Consider the following 22,149-nt stretch of genomic DNA (forward strand, 5'->3'; position numbering starts at 1 on the left):
CCAGTGCATCCTTCTACTTAAATGTCCTACTTTCATGTTATTACAGTAGTGTGAACTTTACCTTTTCCATAAATTTCACCTGAACGCCAAATAGCCCTCGCTTTTTTTGAGTAATGTAGACATACTCTTACTACTCACATTTTCTGAGGAAATAGCCGCTATGCCTTCATGTATCATTTGAAGAATGTCGTCTTTTGGCATGGAGATGGACCCGATGAAACTGAGCAAAACCTCTGTGGACGCTACCACAACCAACCTTCATTTCGTACTAGTGCTTCAAGATAACAGATTTAAATATTCACGGCTTTTTCATACTACAAAGTCTATCCATCTATTTTAAACGCTGCATATCCTGAACAAGGTCACAGGGAGTGGCTGTAGCCTATCCCAGCTGAATTCAGGCAGAAGGCGGACTACACCCTGAACTGGTCGCCAGTCAGTCGCAGAGCACATCACAACACAAAGTATTTTCCTGAATGCAAATAAGAATTTACGATCATTTGTAATGACTATTTCTCAAGATATTGTTGCCAAGGTTAGATGAGCATTGAGGGGGTATCTTATAATTAAAGGCAAATATACCATCAAGTAGAAATGTGTAGCATCAAACTTCATCGTTGCTTTATAAGCAGGTGCATAATGGGTTTCTGCTAAATCCATCGGTAGTTCCCGAGAAACAGCGTTTTGAATGAAAAAGTAATTCATATATTACAAAGTCCTACTTCACCATGGCAACCAGAGCTGATATTTGCAAATATTGTATAATGTTCAAAATAACTTATGGGTTGATATGGCATGTCGAAATTTGAATAGCTTAGGATCATTATTTTCCTTTTCGGGGAAGAAAAAAAACAATCTATTCTTTTTAAAAACGTTATTTTTTGGGGGGTGGAGATCAGAATATTAAATAAGAATTTTTGTAAGAAAATAGTTTGATAATCAAATTCACCATTGCGACCTCACAGTGCAGATGTCGTTGGCTCTGGTCTCCATGTGTGGAGTTTGCACGTTCTCCCCCTGCCTGCGTAGGTTGCCGGTACTCCAGTTTTCTCCCACATTCCAAATTCTCGATGCCGCGACTATTACTTTTGGACTTTTTGTGCCGACTGCTTCTTAGTTGTGACAGTGTTATTTGCAGAGTAACATCTGGCTGATGGTGTAACAGATTGGTGCCAATGCAAATCTAAACTGTAAGCAGGAGGAACGGCTGCCAGCTTAATCTGCTCAGCATTGCTGCTGTGGGAGTTTGCCACATAGCTATGTGCCATAAGAGTTATATTTCAAGTCACCTAAATCACACCATTCAATGCAGCTAATAGGCAAAGTCCTACTGTGTTTTAAATCTAAATATTTGATAGTGTTAGGTTGTTAAGTGTGAAGAGAAACTGGTCCTCATTGTTTCAACAGTGTGACAAGATCATATCCCCAAAGAGATTACATTGCATGACACATTGGTGCTCAGGGATAAAGCAGATGACATGAAAGCTCTTCTCCGATGAGTGTAAGTTTGAGCATTGAGCAACAGAGCTAGGATAGCAATACAATTCTTCCACTTCAAATTTGCAAAAGCCACAGTGCAAATCTCCAATAAATCTTTCTCTGAACACTTTCGAGTAGACAGTTCCTACTTTTTGTCATTTGCCTCTCAAAATCATATGTAGTCAATTTAATACTGATTGAATAGATTATAGATTTAAAATGGAATTCCATTTTTATGTCAGTGATGGAACCCAAATTTGTATGTTTTTTTTTTTATGTGTGCCAGAATGAAGGTCATTTTCCCTTTCCTCATCATACCTTTGTTCCACGTCTCCTTGTGTTTCTGCTTCCCCCTGTATTGTCCTGTGCTTTAGCTACTTGTTGCTGTGCCACATTGCCCACCGTTCTTTTCTGGGGATACATTTTTTTTGAAGATGTAAAATTCGGAATGATTCCCAAATATTTGCGGATTTCTCCATTGTCTCCATTGAGACAAACAAAGGTTTTCTTATCTTGTCTTAAATTGTGTTCTCCACTTTCTGTTCCCTCCACCTTTCTCTCACTTATTTCTTTTTCATGGTTTAGTTTGTCCTCACTTCATTTCCTCTCTCAGCTATACTCAGGTACCCATTTGACCATAACCAAGAGAACAACACGCCGGCTTCCAAGGAGGCTTCCAAGTAGTGGTGGCCATTGTCCTCCTGTGCAGCCTATAAGATAAGATATCCTTTATTCGTCCCACAATGGGGAAATTTACATGTCCACATCTCTTCACTCGTGTCAGTGAGCACCACATCACCACCTAATGTATATTATATATTTCTGTAATATTTGTTGTGTTTTGTATTGTCTGTTTTTGCTGCTGATGATATGGCTCGTGGAAAAGCATTTCAATCAATTAGTTAGTCTGTCGAGCTCGTTCGCGACAGCACCAGGCTCCAGCGGCTCATCGACCCATGAACCACATCCAAGCAGCACAACCTTGCAAGATGTGCCAGACAAAAGAATCATATCAAAGCCTTTTTTGCCGTTCTTGCTACACCTAACATTCTGGCTCAGAAATGGGAACCACACCAGCCATCTCTTTGAGTGGCATTCAAATCAGAAGCTGTGTGTGTGTGTGTGTGTGTGTGTGTGTGTGTGTGTGTGTGTGTGTGTGTGTGTGTGTGTGTGTGTGTGTGTGTTCGGACTGCAAGGGAGGCTCGGCTTCCCCTAAAATGTCAAAGAATAAGTGATCAAATATATGAATGTAAATTTAATTGTGGGGGCGGCCCGGTAGTCCAGTGGTTAGCACGTCGGCTTCACAGTGCAGAGGTACCGGGTTCGATTCCAGCTCCGGCCTCCCTGTGTGAAGTTTGCATGTTCTCCCCGGGCCTGCGTGGGTTTTCTCCGGGTCCTCCGGTTTCCTCCCACATTCCAAAAATATGCATGTCAGGCTGATTGAACACTCTAAATTGTCCCTAGGTGTGAGTGTGAGCGTGAATGGTTGTTCGTCTATGTGTGCCCTGCGATTGGCTGGCAACCGATTCAGGGTGTCCGGAGACGGCTGGGATGGGCTGCCCCGAGTGCTCCGACCACCACAGGCACAACTGTCACCTTTACCTTCCAGGCGCTCTCCAGCTCCTCTCCGAGCCCTTGGTATTTCTCGAGTTTCTCGTGTTCCTTCTTTCTGATGTTTTCATCACCTGGGACCGCTCCATCCACTACAACGGCTTTCCTCTGCCCTTTATCTATGATCACGATATCTGGTTGGTTCGCCATTACCATCTTGTCAGTCTGGATCTGGAAGTCCCACAGGATCTTCACTCTGTCATTCTCCACCACCTTCTGAGGTGTTTCCCATTTTGACCTTGGGGTTTCCAGTCCATACTCCGCACAAATGTTTCGGTAAACTATGCCAGCCACCTGGTTATGGCGTTCCATGTAGGCTTTCCCTGCCAGCATCTTACACCCTGCAGTTATGTGTTGGATCGTCTCAGGTGCCTCTTTGCACAACCTACACCTTGGGTCTTGTCTGGTGTGGTATACCTGGGCCTCAATGGCTCTGCTGTTCAGGGCCTGCCCCTGAGCAGCCAGGATGAGTGCATCTGTGCTGTCCTTCAGGCCAGCCCTCTCTAGCCACTGAGCATGTCATTCGTTTCAGTTATGGTCCGGTGGTACATCCTGTGTAGATCCTTGTTATGTGGATCAGGGAGTCTATGTCCCTTTCGCTCTTAGCATACAGCTTTATGTCATCCATGTCGAGGAGGTGATGTAGCTCCATTTCTAAGGCGGTATCCAAAGCCTGTCTTTGTGATTACTTGGCTCACGGGGTTCAGTCCGATGCAGAACAGCAGTGGGGAGAGTTCATCACCTTGGTATATGCCACATTTGATGGACACTTGGGTAAGTGTGGTTTTCCACATCATCATTGAGTTCGCAACAAAGGCTCTTAGGATCCTGTTCACATGATACAACTCTAAGCATTCAGTGATCCATGTATGTGGCATCGAGACAGGCTTTCTTGTAATCACTCCAGGCTGTGCACAGGTTGGTGTGTCGGGACCAACACACTTATGCGACTGTTGTGTCAACCAGGAGCTGATGTTTGACTCCTCTGGTATCTCTACCAATGCCCTTCTGTGCTTTGCTCATGTATTGATCCATGTGTCCACTTATCATTGCCGCAATGATGCCTGACATGAGCTACCATGTTGTGGAGAGGCAGGTTATTGGCCGATAGTTGGATGGGACTGCACCCGTTGAGGGATCCTTCAAGATCAGGATCGTTCGACCTTCGGTTAGCCATCCTGTGTGAGTCCCATCCCTCAGCAGCTTGTTCATTTGTGCTGCTAGGCGCTCATGGAGTGCTGCGAGTTTCTTTAGCCAGTAGGTGTGGACCATGTCCGGGCCTGGTGCTGTCCAATTTTTCATGTCTGAGACTCTTTGCTGTATGTCTGCCACTGTTATGGTAACTGGGTCCTGTTCAGGGAGGTTGCTGTGCTCCTCTCTCAGGGTCACCAGCCATTGTGCGCTGCTGTTATGTGCAAACTCCTTCTCCCATATGCCTTTCCAGTACCTTTCAGTCTCCAGTCTTGGTGGTTCAGCTCTGTTGTTAGGACCCTGCCACTGGGCGTACACTTTCACAGGTTGTGTTGCGAACAGCCTGTCTATTCGTCTGGCCTCATTCTCTTTCGTGTTCCGCTTTAAGCGGCTGAACAAGGCTTGAGCCTTTGTTTGGCAGTTTCGAGTGCTTCAGGTATGGTCATCTGGATGTACCTCTCGGGTATCGGCCTTTTCATCACACCTCTCTGGACCTCCGTCAATTGACTCACATCTTTCCGGGCCGCCTTGATCTTAGCCTCCAACCATCTTTTCCATGCTGGGTAACGTATCTCATGGCTTCCATAGTTGCTCTTATAGCCAAACATATCGAGGATCACTGATGCTGAAGCGTATATCAGCTCATTGGTTTCTGTGATCGTTACCACTGTTATGGTAACTGGGTACGTTACGGTAGGGATCGCCCTCAGTGCTGCGTTCACACTTTCCATGAGACTTTTAGGTGGTACTTCACATAGCCGTTGTAATCGGTTTCTAGGTTGCCCAGCTTTCATTCTTGCCCTGATCTTAGCTTTCAGGTCAGTTGCTGCCTCGTTCAGCATTTCATTCATTGGGGCTTACCTCCCAATCTCTGGTATGACCTCCTCCTCTGATCTGACAGCCTGGGGCCTTTCACCATGGAACCTGCGTTGTACCTCATCAATCTCATGTTGTCACAGCAGTTGCCGTTTGTGGATGCCCATTTATCATCAAGGTGCTCTGGTTCTCCAGCACCTGTCGCAGACCTTGTTTGGCCGGGCGACATCTGAGCTGGCATGTCATTCGTTTTATTGTCTCATCATTTTTTATGATCTTGCCCAAGAACCCACAATGGATGGTAATTTTTTATGCCCAAGCGGGATTCGAACCACCGTCTCTCGTACGCCAAACCGATGCTTTACCAACTGAGCTATCCAGCCGCCATATATATATATATATATATATATATATATATATAATCCATAATGATGGATTAACTCTAACGCTTTAAGAGGGGCGGGTCTGCCACTGACTGACAACAGTTAGCGCAACGTATAAAGAGCAGCATCACAGTTAGTTTAAATCAAGCTTTGTTGCGTTCGCGATCAGGAGTTTAAATAGCGTGTAAAGCCTTTCTGGAACAGTGGTGTCTTTTATTTAGTTATTTTTGCACAGTCGTCACGTTTGTGCGGTGGCACTAGAATGTTTGTTTGAACCAAGTAATTTGCGTTACAGCTGGAGTCAATAATGTTGGGAGTTCACTTCACTATATATATATATATATATATATATATTTTTCTATATATATCAGTGTTGGTGCAGGACTGGCAACCCGAGGCCAAGGCCAAGGACTTGACTCCGAGGCCAAGGCCAAGGACTGAAATGGATCAAAAACTGGTGTAGGGTGGCCCGGTAGTCCAGTGGTTAGCACGTCGGCTTCACAGTGCAGAGGTACCGGGTTCGATTCCATCTCTGGCCTCCCTGTGTGGAGTTTGCATGTTCTCCCCGGGCCTGCGTGGGTTTTCTCCGGGTGCTCCGGTTTCCTCCCACATTCCAAAAACATGCGTGGCAGGCTGATTGAACACTCTAAATTGTCCCTAGGTGTGAGTGTGAGCGTGGATGGTTAATCGTCTGTGTGCCCTGTGATTGGCTGGCAACCGATTCAGGGTGTACCCCGCCTACTGCCCGAAGACGGCTGGGATAGGCTCCAGCACCCCCCGCGACCCAAGTGAGGATCGAGCGGTTCGGAAAATGGATGGATGGATGGAAAACTGGTGTAATCATGTGGCATCATCAGAGTACTTTTTCCAATCTCACTGCAAAGATTAATTGACTGGTAAACATTAATACAGGTAAGTATTGATGTGGCTTGACATCCTCTTCCCAAGACGATGCAAGTGTAATCTACGATCAATTTGACGAAAGAATTTAACACACATCATCATTAGTTCTACCAACAGTTAACATTAGCATTACTACACTTTGTGACAAATGTTTTATTCATAAAGTTACCATGCTACAACCAGTAAATTATAGAATAATCAATACTGTTTCATAATATTTCTCACAGTGATTAGCCTACAAATCTAATGACCAATTTGCCTCGTAATCGTGCCTCGCGTCGTATTTCGCTCTCGCGTTCTGTGCATACTGTACGTCACAGGTGAGTTTAGTGATACGCCCTTTGGACAATTCATACGAAAAATCAGACAAGCATTCACATTTCTTAAATATCGTAATTAGTAGACCTTGGTGAGTTTTTTTCGCCGCCATATCAAACTTTCATTCCTCAGTTTACGGACTAAAATAACAACCCGCATGCGCACATAACGTCATCTGTTGTGTCCCCCCCAACACTGAAAACAAACCAAAAGGAAAGTAAATTAGAAATAACACACTCACACACCACACCACATCACAAACACATACAGGTGCAGTAAAATCGCGTGGATCACACAGTCAATTCAAGTGCGGTGACTTTTATAATTAAACTATTTTTCGGTACCGTGAAAATGACGCCACAGAAACGACACGCAACCGGTAATGATTGTTACTGTGAAATCCTCAGGCTTGCCTTAGATTTTTTGTTTGTTTGTTTTCACTGAGAAATTTCCTTGCATCCCAAAAACGCACATTGTTTGGACCTGTGCGTCCCGTGGGAAAATTATGCGTCTAGGATGCGGGATTCAGAGGTGACGAGATGGCTGAATCTCCAACCATTCTGAGTACTACTATTATTACCACTACCACTAATACCCTCAACTTCACAATAATAAAATACATAATTAAATCAACCATGATTTTAAACTATGTATTATCAATATTCATTATTCCAAACATGAGAAAGCATTCAGCAAACAAAACTGGAATCGAGCAAAAGGACTCCAAATCCAAACGGAAGTGAACTGCTGTAACGCAAATTACTTGGTTCAAACAAACATTCTAGTGCCACCGCACAAACGTGACGACTGTGCAAAAATAACTAAATAAAAGACACCACTGTTCCAGAAAGGCTTTACACGCTATTTAAACTCCTGATCGCGAACGCAACAAAGCTTGATTTAAACTAACTGTGATGCTGCTCTTTATACGTTGCGCTAACTGTTGTCAGTCAGTGGCAGACCCGCCCCTCTTAAAGCGTTAGAGTTAATCCATCATTATGGGTTTCCTTGGATGGAATTTATTTCCTTCTCGTGTTGGGAATTCTGGCTCCTTTTAGAGAGCCTATTTCGGCTCCCAAATGGCTCCTCATTTTTTTTGTTCCTCAAGTTAATTTACTACCAAATTAACCTAAGATTATGTGTAAAATGAATGACGAATGCAAAAATAGACAGTATATCAAATATTTATTATTTATATGGCTTTATTTATATTCTTCTGAACAGACTCAACATGGAGTACAACATCGAGTGCTACAAAAATAAAAGCAAAGTACAAAAACCTATCTCAAAACAAGGTCAACAAAAAGGTCCAATCTCTGAATGTGTATATTTATAAGCTTTTAACTATTTATAGTAAAACAACCTAAGTAAGCTTTGAATATCACACAACAAATTATAAATTAAAATTTGTAAAACAAAAAGGAAAAAAAGCAGCATCCAGGTAAAGGTTTTAGCTTGTCTTTAGCGAAGATTGGCATGAAGAAAAAACAGCTTTGAGGGGTTGATCCTGTTTCTCCTCTCTGTTAATATTTGCCATGTTTTGGAGAAGATTCTCTCTGAGGGGACAGATGTTGCGACAACACACAGCCAACACAAAATGGCTGAAAATCCCTTGCAATCATTTTACCCAGTTCCTCGTCAATTGTGTTGTTTTGCTGGTTTTATAGCTTTTTGCATAAAGTGGCTCATAGAGCTCCGGGTTGTACATCTAGGCAGTTGTTACATTGCAGCAGCAGAAACAGTTGCAGACACACTAGCACCTTACTTAATAGCTGGTTCCCTTGCTTGCCTTTTCTCTTTGAATTGTACTGATGGGTGGACTTTTCTGATGTGCCTGTGCAGGTTATTTGTGGAGCCTGATCTATGGGATATTTTAACCTTGCACAGTCTACACGCTGCCTTTGAACTATCATTCATTCATTCATTCATCTTCCGTACCGCTTGATCCTCACTAGGGTCGCGGGGGGTGCTGGAGCCCATCCCAGCCATCTCCAGGCAGTAGGCGGGGGACACCCCGAATCGGTTGCCAGCCAATCGCAGGGCACACATAGACGAACAACCATCCACGCTCACACTCACACCTAGGGACAATTTAGAGTGTTCAATCAGCCTGCCATGCATATTTTTGGAATGTGGGAGGAAACTGGAGCACCCGGAGAAAACCCACGCAGGCCCGGGGAGAACATGCAAGCTCCACACAGGGAGGCCAGAGCTGGAATCGAACCCGGTACCTCTGCACTGTGAAGCCGACGTGCTAACCACTGGACTACCGGGCCGCCCTTGAACTATCAATTAAATTGAAATGAGTCCATATTTCACTTTCATTTTCACTCCATTTTCTCACCTTTCCACTTTCAACCGTGTTGTTTTATTTTCACTAACTAGCTCTCTCGTCTCCTCGTCTGTCTTGTTCGTGTGCTGCTCAGTGTGCTGCTGTGTGTGTCTCTTCTCTAACCCCTCCCCCTTCTCTAAACTGCAGCGCGTGCGTGGGTGTGTGTGTTATTCGGACCGGCTCCCAATGAGGAGCCGATCCCATTGTTCACTTCAAAGAGCCGGCTCTAAGAGGGTTGGACCTTGATGTGTCATTTGCGAACGACAAATCACTATTTCCTTTGTGATTTTTGCGGTCCTGTACAAGGTTTCGAGGCTCTAATCCCTCATTGTGTCAGAGGACCGGCAATCCGAGCCCAAGGCCAAGGCCAAGACCAAGGACTTGACTCCCGAGGCCAAGGCCAAGGACCAAGGACTTGACTCCGAGGCCAAGGCCGAGGACCAAGGACCGCCGCTCGGTCCTCGAGCCGGTCCTCGAGGCCAAGGACCGAGGAACACATCTCTGATTATATATATATATATATATATATATATATACACAGTATAAATATATAAATGAGAGTGTGTATAGAGAGAGATAGGGAGATAGAAACGGACATGTGGTATGTTATTGCTTTTAATCCTCAATAGAATAACACATTAAGGTTGTTGTTAATCTGCATCGAAGGAAGAGAGGAATAGCCCATCAGTTTGATGTATGTGGCCAGGTCATGCCATATTTTGTTGACTGCAGAAGAGATTTTGTGGTCTTTTTTGAAATGTGGTGGTTGAGCAATATTCCAGATTTAGCCTTTAAATTTGAATTCTATTGGCCAAAGTTACTTTTGAACAGTAAGAAATTTACAAGAGTATTATTCATTCTTTCATCATTCATCCTAATCTTCTTGTCAATGTCTATTTTTTTATCCACATAAAATTATTTGTGCTGATACAACACGTTTATTCGCGCTTTCACACCAGCTGCAGCTATAACAAAGTGCTTTGCTCCCAGGCCTCCGGTAGAGGACCCCAGCTTCAGTCACAAATTGGTATATTCATTCATTCCATATTTGTGACTTGAGTGACATTTGTAGGTTCTCCTTTTACATTTTTGACTTCAGTCACGCATTTGTGGATTTTTGTTACACGTTTGGGACTGCGGTAAGGACACAGATTCGTTTGATTCTGGTTTGAAATGGTTTTGCAACAATACTCCCCACAATCTCACAGTTAAGTGGAAAGATATGGATAGATTTTTATTTACTGATTGATTTCTTTCAATTCAAACGAGACTATGCATTTTAATCAACATTTGCATGTTACTATGACGGATTACAGTTCTTGGCTATTTTTCATCTGTAGACGCTTGGTAGGTTGAGAAAAAAAAATAGGGATCCACATCTGGAAGCCTCCCCACTACCCTGGTGTGAAAATGGGCAGTGAAGGGTGGGAAAAATTGTACAGCACCCTTTTAAAATACAAGAGCAAATTAGATACTGTGTATTTCCCTGCTGCATGTTGGAACTACTACTGATTATGCACATACAATTTACAATTAATGACATCCTGCAACAATAGTAGTACACTACAACTATACAGAATAGTGGTATACTTTTTTTTCTTCAGAAATGCAATATTTTGACATTGAAGTTCTATGTGTACTGTTTTATTTTTGCAAACTTTATTGACATAACACTACTAAGCTTTTTTCAGCTTTTGTGTCATGAGAGGTGACAAAATAATACTAAATGTTTACAGAGGCATGAACTAATTTGAAAGCAAAAAGATTCACAAATGCCAGTTACTTACCTCCAAATGCTGGCCTCATGGTGAAGTCATGATCATCTACTTTGATGAGATGCTCTGTCTTCATTTTACGAGACTTGGTCACATCTGGAGGCTTCTTTGCGAAAGAGCTAAAAGAAGAGAATGAGGGGCAGATTATGTACCTACCTTTTTCAGAATTAACAATCGTAGATATGTTGTGTTTTTATTCGTTGATTCATCTTTCCACGTATGGACGATTTTAATATGGCTATGAGATCATAACACAAGACAAGACATTTTTGAATGTCACCTCTGGCAGAAAAAGAGCCTGATCTGGTGTGTGAGGCAGAAAAATTCTTACTAGATAGAGTCAGATTCGCCTCACACGTAGCTTGGGCTCTGGTACCAGTCCTCTCAAGAGGGATTGGACTCTTTTCCACTCGAGAGTTGTCCACAGTGAATGTCGCACAGCAGATGTGGGAATATTTACTGTCCCCTGGCTTAGTGGCTGTACATTGGGTTTTATCTTGGTGGACGAGAGGGTAGGCTCCCCCGGCCTTCAGATGAGGGACAGGTTCTGACTATTGTTTGTGCTCATGCACCAAACAGCAGTTCAGAGTATCCACCATTTGTGTATTCCTTGGAAGGAGTGCTGAAGAGTCCTCCTTCTGGTGTCTCCATCATTTTGCTGGGTGACTTTAGTGCTCATGTTGGCAAGGACGGTGAAACCTGAAGGGGCATGACTGGGATGAATTTGGGGCGTGACTAGGAGGAACGCCCCCCCCCCCCCCCCCTTCATCAAAACCCAAGCGGTGTTCGATTACTGGCTTTCTGTGCTTGTCACGGTTTGTCCATGTTGTCGATATTTTGGACACTCGGGTGAAGAGAGGAGTGGCGCTGTGAACTGATTACCACCTGGTGGGGTGTTGGCTCCGATGGCAGGCTCAAATGCATTGTCAGGGTTTGCTGGAAACATCTGGCAGAATCATCTATCAAAAAGAGTTTTAACTCTCATCTCTGGCAGAAATGTGCCCACTTCGCAGAGGAGGTGGCGGACATTGACTCTGAGTAGACCATGTTCTGTGCCTCTGTTGTTAAGGTGGCCCACCAGAGCTGTGGCTGTATCATGGTGGCAACCCCTGAGCCTGTTGGTGGATACCAACGGTGAGGGATTCAGTCAAGCTGAAGGAGTCCTATGATGCCTTTTTGACCTGTGGGACTCTGGAGTTAACTGTTGGGTACCGGCTGACCAAGCGGAATGCAGCATTGGCGGTTACCAAGGCAAAAACTCGGGTGTGGAAGGAGTTCGGTGAGGCCATAGAGAACTTCCAGATGGCTTTGAATAAATTCTGATCCACCATCCGACGTTTCAGAAAGGGGATGCAGTGCACCGCAACACTCTTGATCAGGGGTAGAGAACTCCGGTTCCTTGAGAGCCATATCCTGCCAATTTTAGAGCTCTCCCTAATCAGACACACCTGATTCGATTGATCATGATTGTTTCAGGGTTCAACGGAGCTTGCTGATGATCTGACCCATAGAATCAGGTCCGTTGGTGTAGGCAGGGATCAAAAGCAGGCAAGATATGGCACTAGAGGAACCGGAGTTCCTTACCCCTGCTGTATAAAATAGGAATGGGGTGCTTTGACCTCAACATGGAACGTTGTGAATCAGTGGAGAGATTACTTCAAAGGCGGCATGCTGTTTGACTGGTTGGCACGCTGCTTCACATTTCGATTTGCTCTGGCCTTCTGTGTGGAGTTTGCATGTTCTCCCTATGGGTTTTCTCTGGGTACTCAATTTTCTTCCTTCATTCCAAAAATATGCATAGCAGGCTCATGAAACACTCTACATTCGGTGTGATTGTTAGCACAAATGGTTGTTCGTCTATGTGTGTCCTGCAATTGACTGGCAACTAGTTCAGGGTATACTCCACGTCCTGCCTGAAGACAGCTGTGATAGGATCCAGCACGCCCTTGACCCTTGTGAGGATAGGCGGATTAGAACATGGATGGATGGACGAATACTTCAAAGATTTCCTCACTCCCACTCACCGGGGTCTATGAGTCTATCTGTCTTATGTCTGGAGAAAGGGTCACCAAGGTGGTTTAAAAGCTACTTGATGGCAAGGCCCCGGGGGTTGATGAGACCCACCCAGAGTCTCAGAAGACTCTGGATGTTGTGGGGATGTGCTGGATGATACAACATTACATGGACAATGGGTGAAGTGCCTCTGGACTGGCAGATCGGGGGTGGTGGTTTCCCTTTTTAAGAAGGGGGACCGGTGATGTTGTTTCTTTCGGGGAATCACGCACCTCAACCTCACTGGTAAGGTCCATTGAGAGGCCCTGGAGAAGAAGTTGAATCTCAAATTCAGGAAGAGCCGTGTTATTTTTGTCCTGGCCATGGGACAGTGGGTACTCGATGGTGGTCGGAGTGCATGGGAGTTTGCTCAACTAGTGCTTTGTGGAGTGGAGAAAGCATTTGACCGTGTACCCTCGAGCATCTCGTGGAGGGTGCTCCAGGAGTGTGGAGCACCCACTCTACGACTAGTGTCAGAATTTGGTTCCGTTTCTCTTCAGTAAGTCAGATTCACGGTCAAAGTCAAGGTGTATATTTATTTAAATAGCACATTTATACACAGTAAACACTGCCCAAAGTGCTGTAAATATTAAAATATAACACTATGATGAAACACAATAGTGAGAAAAACCCGACATTAAAAATAGAAAAATACACATTAAACACGATACAAAACAATAAAATGCAAATGTGCAACCCAGCTCATGTTGAACACCAGCACAAATAAATGTGACTGTAGAGAGTCTGAGATGGGGGGGGGGGGGGGGGGGGGGGGAAGCTTTGCAAGACAAGGGGTCAAAACCTGTAAACCAATACAGATTTTTTTTAGGTGGTGAAATTTATTGCTGACATCAGTTATACAAATGGATATTAGTGCCGATGTCCAGCCCACTAGATCTGTGAGCCTGGAATTTCTTTTCTCTTTTTTTTCTGTCTTCACTGGAACCAAAATATGATTGTAATGATAAATCTGTAACATATAAGTCAATACGTCCTTATCATACAATAAGTCCTTATGATCCACTGACTGGTTGTGCTCTGCATGTTTCTTTTGTTGGATTTGATCTTGTTGTAAAAGACTTGAAATATTTGCCTGCCTCTCTGCTCTTGGATCTTGCATCTCATCACAGCGAGCTGTGACACCCACTACTTACAGCACTTGAGCTTGTTTACCGAAACATTGTTTTTATTTGTTGTAGATAGCAATTTCAGTTTGGCCTCGTTTGACTTGAATTTAATGCATTGTTGGAGATGTTGTCTCGAATCCCTTGACAACAAGAAACAGGCATCATTATTTTGCTGTAGCAAACTCCAATTGACTTACCGGTATTTGTGATGCTTCAGGTCCATGGGATTCTTAGTTTTATATTTACCAGTTTTATATATATACACTGTATATACATATAATAATTTAAAATAAAATCACCCCCCCCAGAAACGTTCTAAAACAGTGCTAATACATCAATATTTTAAAATATATAATAATATAATAGATTATTATCTTAAAGGATACTCTTACTGGATGTCTTATTTTCACTGTGCATGATCTCCCATCACATTTCACAACTGACAATTTCTCTATCAACCCCCCAATATATGTGTATTCATGAATCAATTCTGTAAATTAATCATCATGCTGTCCAGTACGGCGTAATGAAGTCACCTTGTTATATTTATTACCATTTTTAATTACCATACCGGGAAATGGTATGTTATAAAACCATTGCAATTGAAGCACAGGACTAGTCTAGTATGTGTGTGTGTTTGGATATATAAAACTTTAAACAGATGTGAAGCTCTTGATGATACAAGTTTTTTTCTCCAAATGAACAAAGATAAATCAGAACATGACTATTTTTATGCTTTTAAATATTTTGATCACTTACGTGCCAAGCTTTTGGGTCTCCACAGTTCCCGTCCATCTCCGCTCCCGATGACGGCATTCCCCCGTAATAAGTAAACACAGAAATAAAATAAAAGGTTTTGTAAAATAGGGCATTTTGATGACCAAAAAAACCCCACAGAGCGAACTCTTGAACTCTCCCTTCATGCATTTCATTCCAAGGGGACTCGGGCAGAGCATGACTCTCAGCGGAGGATGGATGAATCTTCAGTCATGGCTCTGACTCTCTGCAGTTGCACATGTGTGCACCTCTTCACCGTCTGCACTTTTCACACCAGGGTGGAGGAGGGTGTGGGATGGTGGAGGCGGGGGGCAGTTGGGTATGGGGGATGGAGGATGGTTGGCGAATGAACAGCTGAGAGGAGAGAAAAAAATACATTGGGATTACTTGCTGCGAAGCATGGCAAAACACGAGAGGGAGATTACCGTATTTTCCGCACTAAAAGGCACACCTAAAAGCCTTCGTTTTCTTAAAAGCTCACAGTGCGCCTTAAAATCCAATGTGCCTAGTGTATGGTGATTACGGTAATATGACGACCCCAAAATGGGTCCTTGCGCGAGACATGCTGACAACGCGGAGTTCAAATTTAAGGCGATCGGGTTATGCAGTTGACCACCACATGAGATTTCAACGTTAACGAGTCAATGCTATAACTTGCTGTTGGTTAAGTGAACTGTGTCGCTGATTTATTAAATAAGTTTACTGACATCTGATCGTTCCGTAGCAGCACCACTCAACAGCTAAGCTTAGCTGTTGTTTGTTCAAAGCTTCTTTGATCTGTGATGTGGTTGCTTTGGCGCTGATTGGTTGAACCGCGTGTGTAGGTGTTCGCGTTCATGCACGCACAGCAGAGAGCAGCGGACTATGGACTGCTGAGGTGCACTTCACTCGAGCAGCGTTGCTACAGTTCTATTGGTAATTCCTCGAGCGCAGCTTCATCTAGTGAATGCATTGTAAAGTGCGTCTTATCGTGCGGTGCGTCCGATATATGAAAAAAAAGACAAAATAGGCCATTCATTGAAGGTGCGCCTCATAACCCAGTGCACCTTTTAGTGTGGAAAATACGGTATTCATTCCTTTGGTGGAAAAGAAATCTCATTCTGCCGCCACCTTAATCTACGCTCTGCCCGTCTCAGTACAATGGGGTGCAGAGCCTTCAGTCGCTCTGCCCCCAAACTCTGGAACTCACTTCCTCCCAACATTCGTAATACACTATTGACTTTCTTTCCATATTCAAAACCCAGTTCAAAACCCACCTATTCAGACTTGCTTAGGCACCTTAAATCTTTCTTTCTTTGTTTATTATTTTATCTGTGGTTTTATTACTGCTCTTGGTTGTAAAGTGTCCTTGAGTGATGTGAAAGGCGCTTGCAAATGTAACGCATTATTATTATTATTATTATTATTATTATTATTATACAGCAACTTTGAGTTGCAATTCAGATTTTTAACTTATGTAGACATGTTTTGTTAAATCATGTGAAATAAAATACAACAAAGTGATTAGTTTATGAATTTTTATTGAGGAACAAACGTTTTTGGAGTGTCTTTGCTCCAAGGCGATTTCTCCTATTAGACACCAGCTCCCCAGCCTCAGAAAATACTCTTTCACATGGTTCAGATGACGATAGTGAGCAGAGAGTTTTAAATGAAAGTTGCTATGGATGTGGATATGTTTTCATGTTCAATTTCCAATATTGTGAAGTGTCTTGGTTTCTGGGTGTGTTTGCTTCTGACTTTCTTTTGTGTTAATGTACGCTGCACCCTAATCATCCTATCAGTCCCATGTTCACCCAAAAATATTTAAAAAATAAAATAAAGCAGGTAAATCTTGAATTTACGGTACCGTGGGATTACGTCACTGGAAGTTGTTAGCACTCAGCAGTCTGCAATTTCAGCTTGTGATCAGAGCTGTTGCGCTCTATCTTTTATCGGCATTATTCTCATTCAGAGTTTGCTTCGTGTACAATTCACCGAGGGCACGGGCAAAGAATAGGAACCTAGGAGGGCCCAGGGAAGCACTTTAAAACGGTACGTGTGAGCCATGATAGTTAACAGGCTACAAAAGTGCATCGCATGCCTCAGTTTCAGGCTGTTTCTCATCATGGCGTGCGCGTGTGCGTGCGCGTGTGTGAGTGTGTGTGTGTGTGTGTGTGTGTGTGTGTGTGTGTGTGTGTGTGGGTGTGTGCGTGTGCGTGTGCGTGTGTGTGTGTGTGTGTGTGTGTGTGTGTGTGTGTGTGTGTGTGTGTGTGTGTGTGTGTGTGTGTGCGCGCGCGTGCCGGTAAGGGTAGATCGGGTGAGGTTAGTTGATCGAAAAGTAGATCTTTGGTCCAAAAAGTTTGGGCACCTCTGGATAAGATGATTAGGGTGCAGTGTACATTAACACAAAAAGATACATTACTAACATGTACAAAGACACACAAATGGTTGGGGGTTTTTTTCTCCTCGACACTCCTCGGATCTACTTGGGACCTGTCTTAGATCTACCAGTAGATCAGGATCGACCTAATGGGCACCCTTGATCTAGGGTGTACCCAGCAGCAAAAGTCCCCGAGGGGCAAGTAGGCTCCCCACTGCCTGCTCTTCTCATCGAGAAAATTTTGTCGATGACATCGAGAGACCAGCCAACCTATTCCACGTTTCCATGTTTTTAGGATGAAAATACAATAGGAGGCTAGGAAAAGTCAGACAAAGACAGCACATGGACCGAGTGGCGAGCAGTGAAGGGTGGGGGTGGTGAAGGGGGAGCAGAAAGCAAAAATGTCCGCCTTCGTCGAGAGCCAAGTAAAAAGTGTGGAGCTGTTGCAGGTGTGCGGAGAGGGCTTGTCGTCCGTGATGGTCTGGATCCCCCGCCACTGGTTCCTAATGTCTCTGCTGTCCTTGAACTGGTCTGCAATCCTCCTTGAATATTGTTTTTTGGCCAGTCTGATGCCTCGTGACAGGTTCGCCCTGGCAGTCCTGAGGCCCACTACGTCTCTAGCTCTGAAGGCAGTGGTCCTGGCTCTCAGGAGCCTGTGGACCTCACCTGTCAGCCATGGCTTCTGATTGGCCCGGATGGTGATGGTTCTGGTGACCGTGACATCATCCATGTGCTTCCTTATGTAGGAAGTGACGGTCTCCGCATACTCGTTGAGGTGAGTGGTTGCATGTTTAAACACACTCCAGTCTGTGGAGGAGAAAGAGTCTTGGAGTGCTTCTGTGGACTCCTCAGGCCACACTCGTACTTGGTTCCTCACTGGTTTGATGACTTTCACCAGTGGCCTGTATGCTGGCATAAGCATCACAGAGGTGTGGTCTGAGGCACCAAGGTGGGGAAGGGGGAGGGCTTTGTAGGATCCTCTGATTGTTGTGTAGACATTGTCCAGGATATATGTGCTGTTTGTGGGAAAGATGATGTGGCCATGGAGTTGTGGAAGCACTCTCTTCAAATCTCCAACCATGATGAGAAAGGCGTCGGGGTGGGCTGTCTGCTGCTCACTGATGTCCTGATGGAGTTCAGACAGAGCCATACTCTTGCTGTTGGTTGAGCCAGGGGGAATGTATATTGCTACCAGTAATATGGCACTAAATTCTCTCAGCAGGCAGAATGACCGGCACCTGATAAACATAAACTCCACCGTTGGTGAGCAGCGCTTGCAAGCTACAACAGTGTCACGGCACCAGGCATCGTTCATGTAAACACAGTCCCCCGCCGCGAGTCTCCCCACCCTCGACGACCTCTCTGTCTGCCCGGTAGCACGTTAGCCCGGCTAGCCGAATACCCCGGTCCGGGACACTGTCGTTGAGCCATGTCTCCATGAAAACAAAGACACAGCAGTCATTCGTGGTTTTGCAAGTTGTTCAAAGTAAGCGGATATAGTCTAATTTGTTGTCCAGCGAGCGTACGTTGACTAGTGTGATGGTCGGGATAGCCGGTCAATGAGAGCTAGCTGCTAGCCTAGCCCAGATACCTCCACGCTTCCCCCTCTTCTGCTTCCTTCGATTCCGTCCATGGCGCTTCCACTGCGGGGTGGTTGCAGGAGTGGGGGTCGGTGATCGAGCAGGCCTCCGCAGCAGACCGCAGTCACGCAGCAGACTACAATCAAGCAGTTTGTTCGCCTCCGTTGGATGACTGTCCGTTTTTGTCGTACTGCTGATGGCGAGCAGAAACTCACGAGGGTATGCGCGCCTTGGTGCGCAACTCAGTGAAAACAAGGAACATAAAGAACACGGAGAACATTGATTTGCAGGGGGCGAGAGAGAAGCCGCTGCGGGTAGCCGCGCCACCATCTTGCGTTGACAGACTGATTGGCACTGGTTGTGCTGACATGTTGCTTATATAGGATAAAGGCAGACATAACTGAGGACAGCATGCGGATGTTAAAGTGAGATGGGTGGGTGTGAAAGAAAACGTTAAAAGCACGCCCCGAGTCGGTGCCGGTACGTGCATTGTGCAAAACAACATCCAGAAAATTGCATCTTCGAAGAGACACGCTTACAAAGCACAGTTTAAATTGTGAGCTATTAGCTATGCAGAGGACCATGGGAATGGAGTATCTGCTCTTGTCGGGTTCTATCTTAAGGAAACATGGTATTTACTTCCACTGCTATGCGGATGACTGTCAGATCTATGTGCCATTGAACAAAAAAGACACTTTCTCATTGAGACCACTTTTACCTTGCCTGGAGGAAATTAAGACCTGAGTGGTGGCTCGAAATTTCTTTAATTTCAATGAAAAGAAGACAGAAGTGATGGTGTTTTGTCTGAGTGGGCCTTATACATGCCATCCCATGGACTTAGGCCCCCTGGCTCCTTATCATAAGCCAACAGTCTTAAACTTGGGTCTTACACTTCACAGTGATTTTCAATTAGACTGGCAAATTCATCCATTGTATCTCACTTCGTTGGGGTTAAGGAAGTTTCACTGTGTCGTCCTCTGTGAGTAAATAGTTTTGGACACTTCAAGATTATTTCATCACATCACATTCATCTATAACTGTCCTATCAGGAGTTCCTGGAGTCAGGTGCCGTGGTCAGTCAATGATTCATACCACTTTCTGTCGAATTAAAGTTATTTAAACATCTCAGTTCTTGATCTGTTGTGCATTTGAGTCCAAAGTACTACCTGACAGAACAATCTGGCCAAAACGTGGGCCCAGGCGAGGGCAGTATAAAACAGCCATACAGACAAATGAAGAACACAGACAATGCCACTACTGGACAAATAAGGCGAGGAGGTCAAAATGTCATATTTCAGAGGCATTTTATTTTGAAATGGAACATCAGATCTGAATGCCAGTACTGTGTTTGGATACCTTGGGGTGCCGTAGTGTGTCGAAAATCTGGTGTGGTTGCGGGGTAACAAAGATTCCTTTTTTAATGAATTAAAAAATATATATATTATATGTTATATACAAATTGATGTAGAATTACCATTGACTTTATTTTCTATCTTCACATGAGATCGCTTCTTGGCGCTGTTCTGAGAGTTCTTATTCTTCCTGGGTGAACTTAGGTGAATCGTTGCCAGACAGAAGAGAAATTACTTATTTTATTCATATACATTTTTTAAAATCCAAACAATTACCGTGCATGCATAAATGATGGTGCTTATATTTTTAAGGTGGCCAACGCAGCTCGCTGGCGGCAGATTACCGTATTCCTCTAAGAGGCAGACTGATTTGCATTTTCTTGGTCACAGCCAAACAAAGTGATCCTTATTTTCCAAACTGTGACTGAAAATGTGATCTAAAAAGCACAATGACTCTTAATTCGTCACAATGCTGCATTTTATTTAAGTTTGTGACTGCTTGTATTTCAAATGTGGATTGTATTTTGCAAAACCATGACTGTGAATGTTCTCTTAAAAATGATTTCTGGCCATATCGTGCACTAGTTGGGGTGAGAAAGAAATACAGTGGAAGTCCTCTACAACGAAACCTATATGGGTGAAAATACCTATAACACAATGCGCCGCCAGGGACTCAAATCCTGCACTGCCAGACGTGTCCCCCTGCTGAAGCCACTACACGTCCAGGCCCGTCTGCGGTTCGCTAGAGAGCATTTGGATGCTCCAGAAGAGGACTGGGAGAATGTGTAATGGTCAGATGAAACCAAAATAGAACTTTTTGGTCGAAACACAGGTTCTCGTGTTTGGAGGAGAAAGAATACTGAATCTTCATAAGAAGCATTTCAAGGTCCTGGAGTAGCCGAGCCAGTCTCCAGATCTCAACCCCATAGAAAATCTGTGGAGGGAGTTGAAAGTCCGTGTTGCCCAATGACAGCCCCAAAACATCACTGCTCTAGAGGAGATCTGCAGGGAGGAATGGGCCAAAATACCAGCAAAACAAACAAAGTCGTCATCAGGCGCCGACAGGTATGGCAGCCTCGGTCACACGCTCCCTAGTATTATCCCTGTTTTTGTTATTTTCGTTTGTTTTTGGCGACCCTGAGCGGCTTACTTACACGAGGGAAAAGTTGCTGCGCATTGGGGAGTCTACGCTCGGTCTTTTTTCACCAGCACACGAAAATCCACAAGGTTTTTCGGAGCTAATCGCGAGCGGAGCGGCTGCGCTGTACGGAGCATGGAGACGCCGCCGGAGGAGGGGGAAGCGAGCCGGCGTGCTCGTCAAGCTCAGGCAGCGCGGATTTCGAACCCCGCTCCCATCGATCCATCTTGCTAATCTACGATCTCTGCCAAACAAGATGGACGAACTTATTCTCCTCACAAAGACCAACAAAACATTTGCACGTTCTGCTGCGCTCTGCTTCACTGAAACCTGGCTCAGTGACCGCCATCCAGATCCCGCGCTACATCTACCCGGCTTCCGCCTTCTCCGAGCCGACCGCGACACGGAGCTATCGGGGAAATCGAAGGGTGGTGGGATTTGCTTCTATATCAACGAAGAATGGTGCACTGATGTCACGAAGCTCGACGCACACTGCAGCCCGGACCTGGAGTCGCTGTCTTTAAACTGCAAGCCATTCTACTCGCCACGTGAGTTCACCTCCTTTTTACTAGTCGGTGTTTACATTGCGCCACAAGCTAACGCTAACACGGCGATACAAACGCTAGCCGAACAAGTAAACAAACTCGAACTAAAATACCCAGAGTCACCCCTGATCATTTTGGGCGATTTTAATAGAGCACATCTTAACCGTGAACTTCCCAGATATAAGCAGCACATAGACTGTTTCACCAGAGAAGGCAACATTCTAGATCACTGCTATACAACAATCAAAAATGCATACCGATCGGTCGCCCGCGCAGCATTGGGTCTTTCTGACCACAATTTAATCCACTTAATACCTACATACAGACAGAAACTCAAATGTGTTAAACCGGTTGTTAAGACTGTGAAAAAATGGACAGATGAAGCAAAGCTAGCTCTACAAGAATGCTTAG

The 22,149-nt window shown here is 44.5% G+C and overlaps 1 protein-coding gene across 1 annotated transcript in view; it reads right to left on the reverse strand.

Annotated features, from left to right (window-relative positions):
- Positions 1-15,064, reverse strand: part of gabrr2a (gamma-aminobutyric acid type A receptor subunit rho2a) — a 69,271-nt gene extending 54,207 nt beyond the window's left edge. Inside the window, exons 1-2 of the mRNA XM_052085764.1 lie at positions 14,747-15,064; positions 10,821-10,927 (exon numbers count right to left, since the gene is read on the reverse strand). Of these exons, the coding sequence (XP_051941724.1) occupies positions 10,821-10,927; positions 14,747-14,943 (304 nt within the window). The 5' untranslated portion in view covers positions 14,944-15,064. The remainder of the gene's footprint in view (positions 1-10,820; positions 10,928-14,746) is intronic.
- Between the last annotated feature and the right edge of the window lie 7,085 nt (positions 15,065-22,149).

This window comes from Hippocampus zosterae, chromosome 14 (assembly GCF_025434085.1).
Source record: "Hippocampus zosterae strain Florida chromosome 14, ASM2543408v3, whole genome shotgun sequence".
NCBI lineage: Eukaryota > Metazoa > Chordata > Actinopteri > Syngnathiformes > Syngnathidae > Hippocampus > Hippocampus zosterae.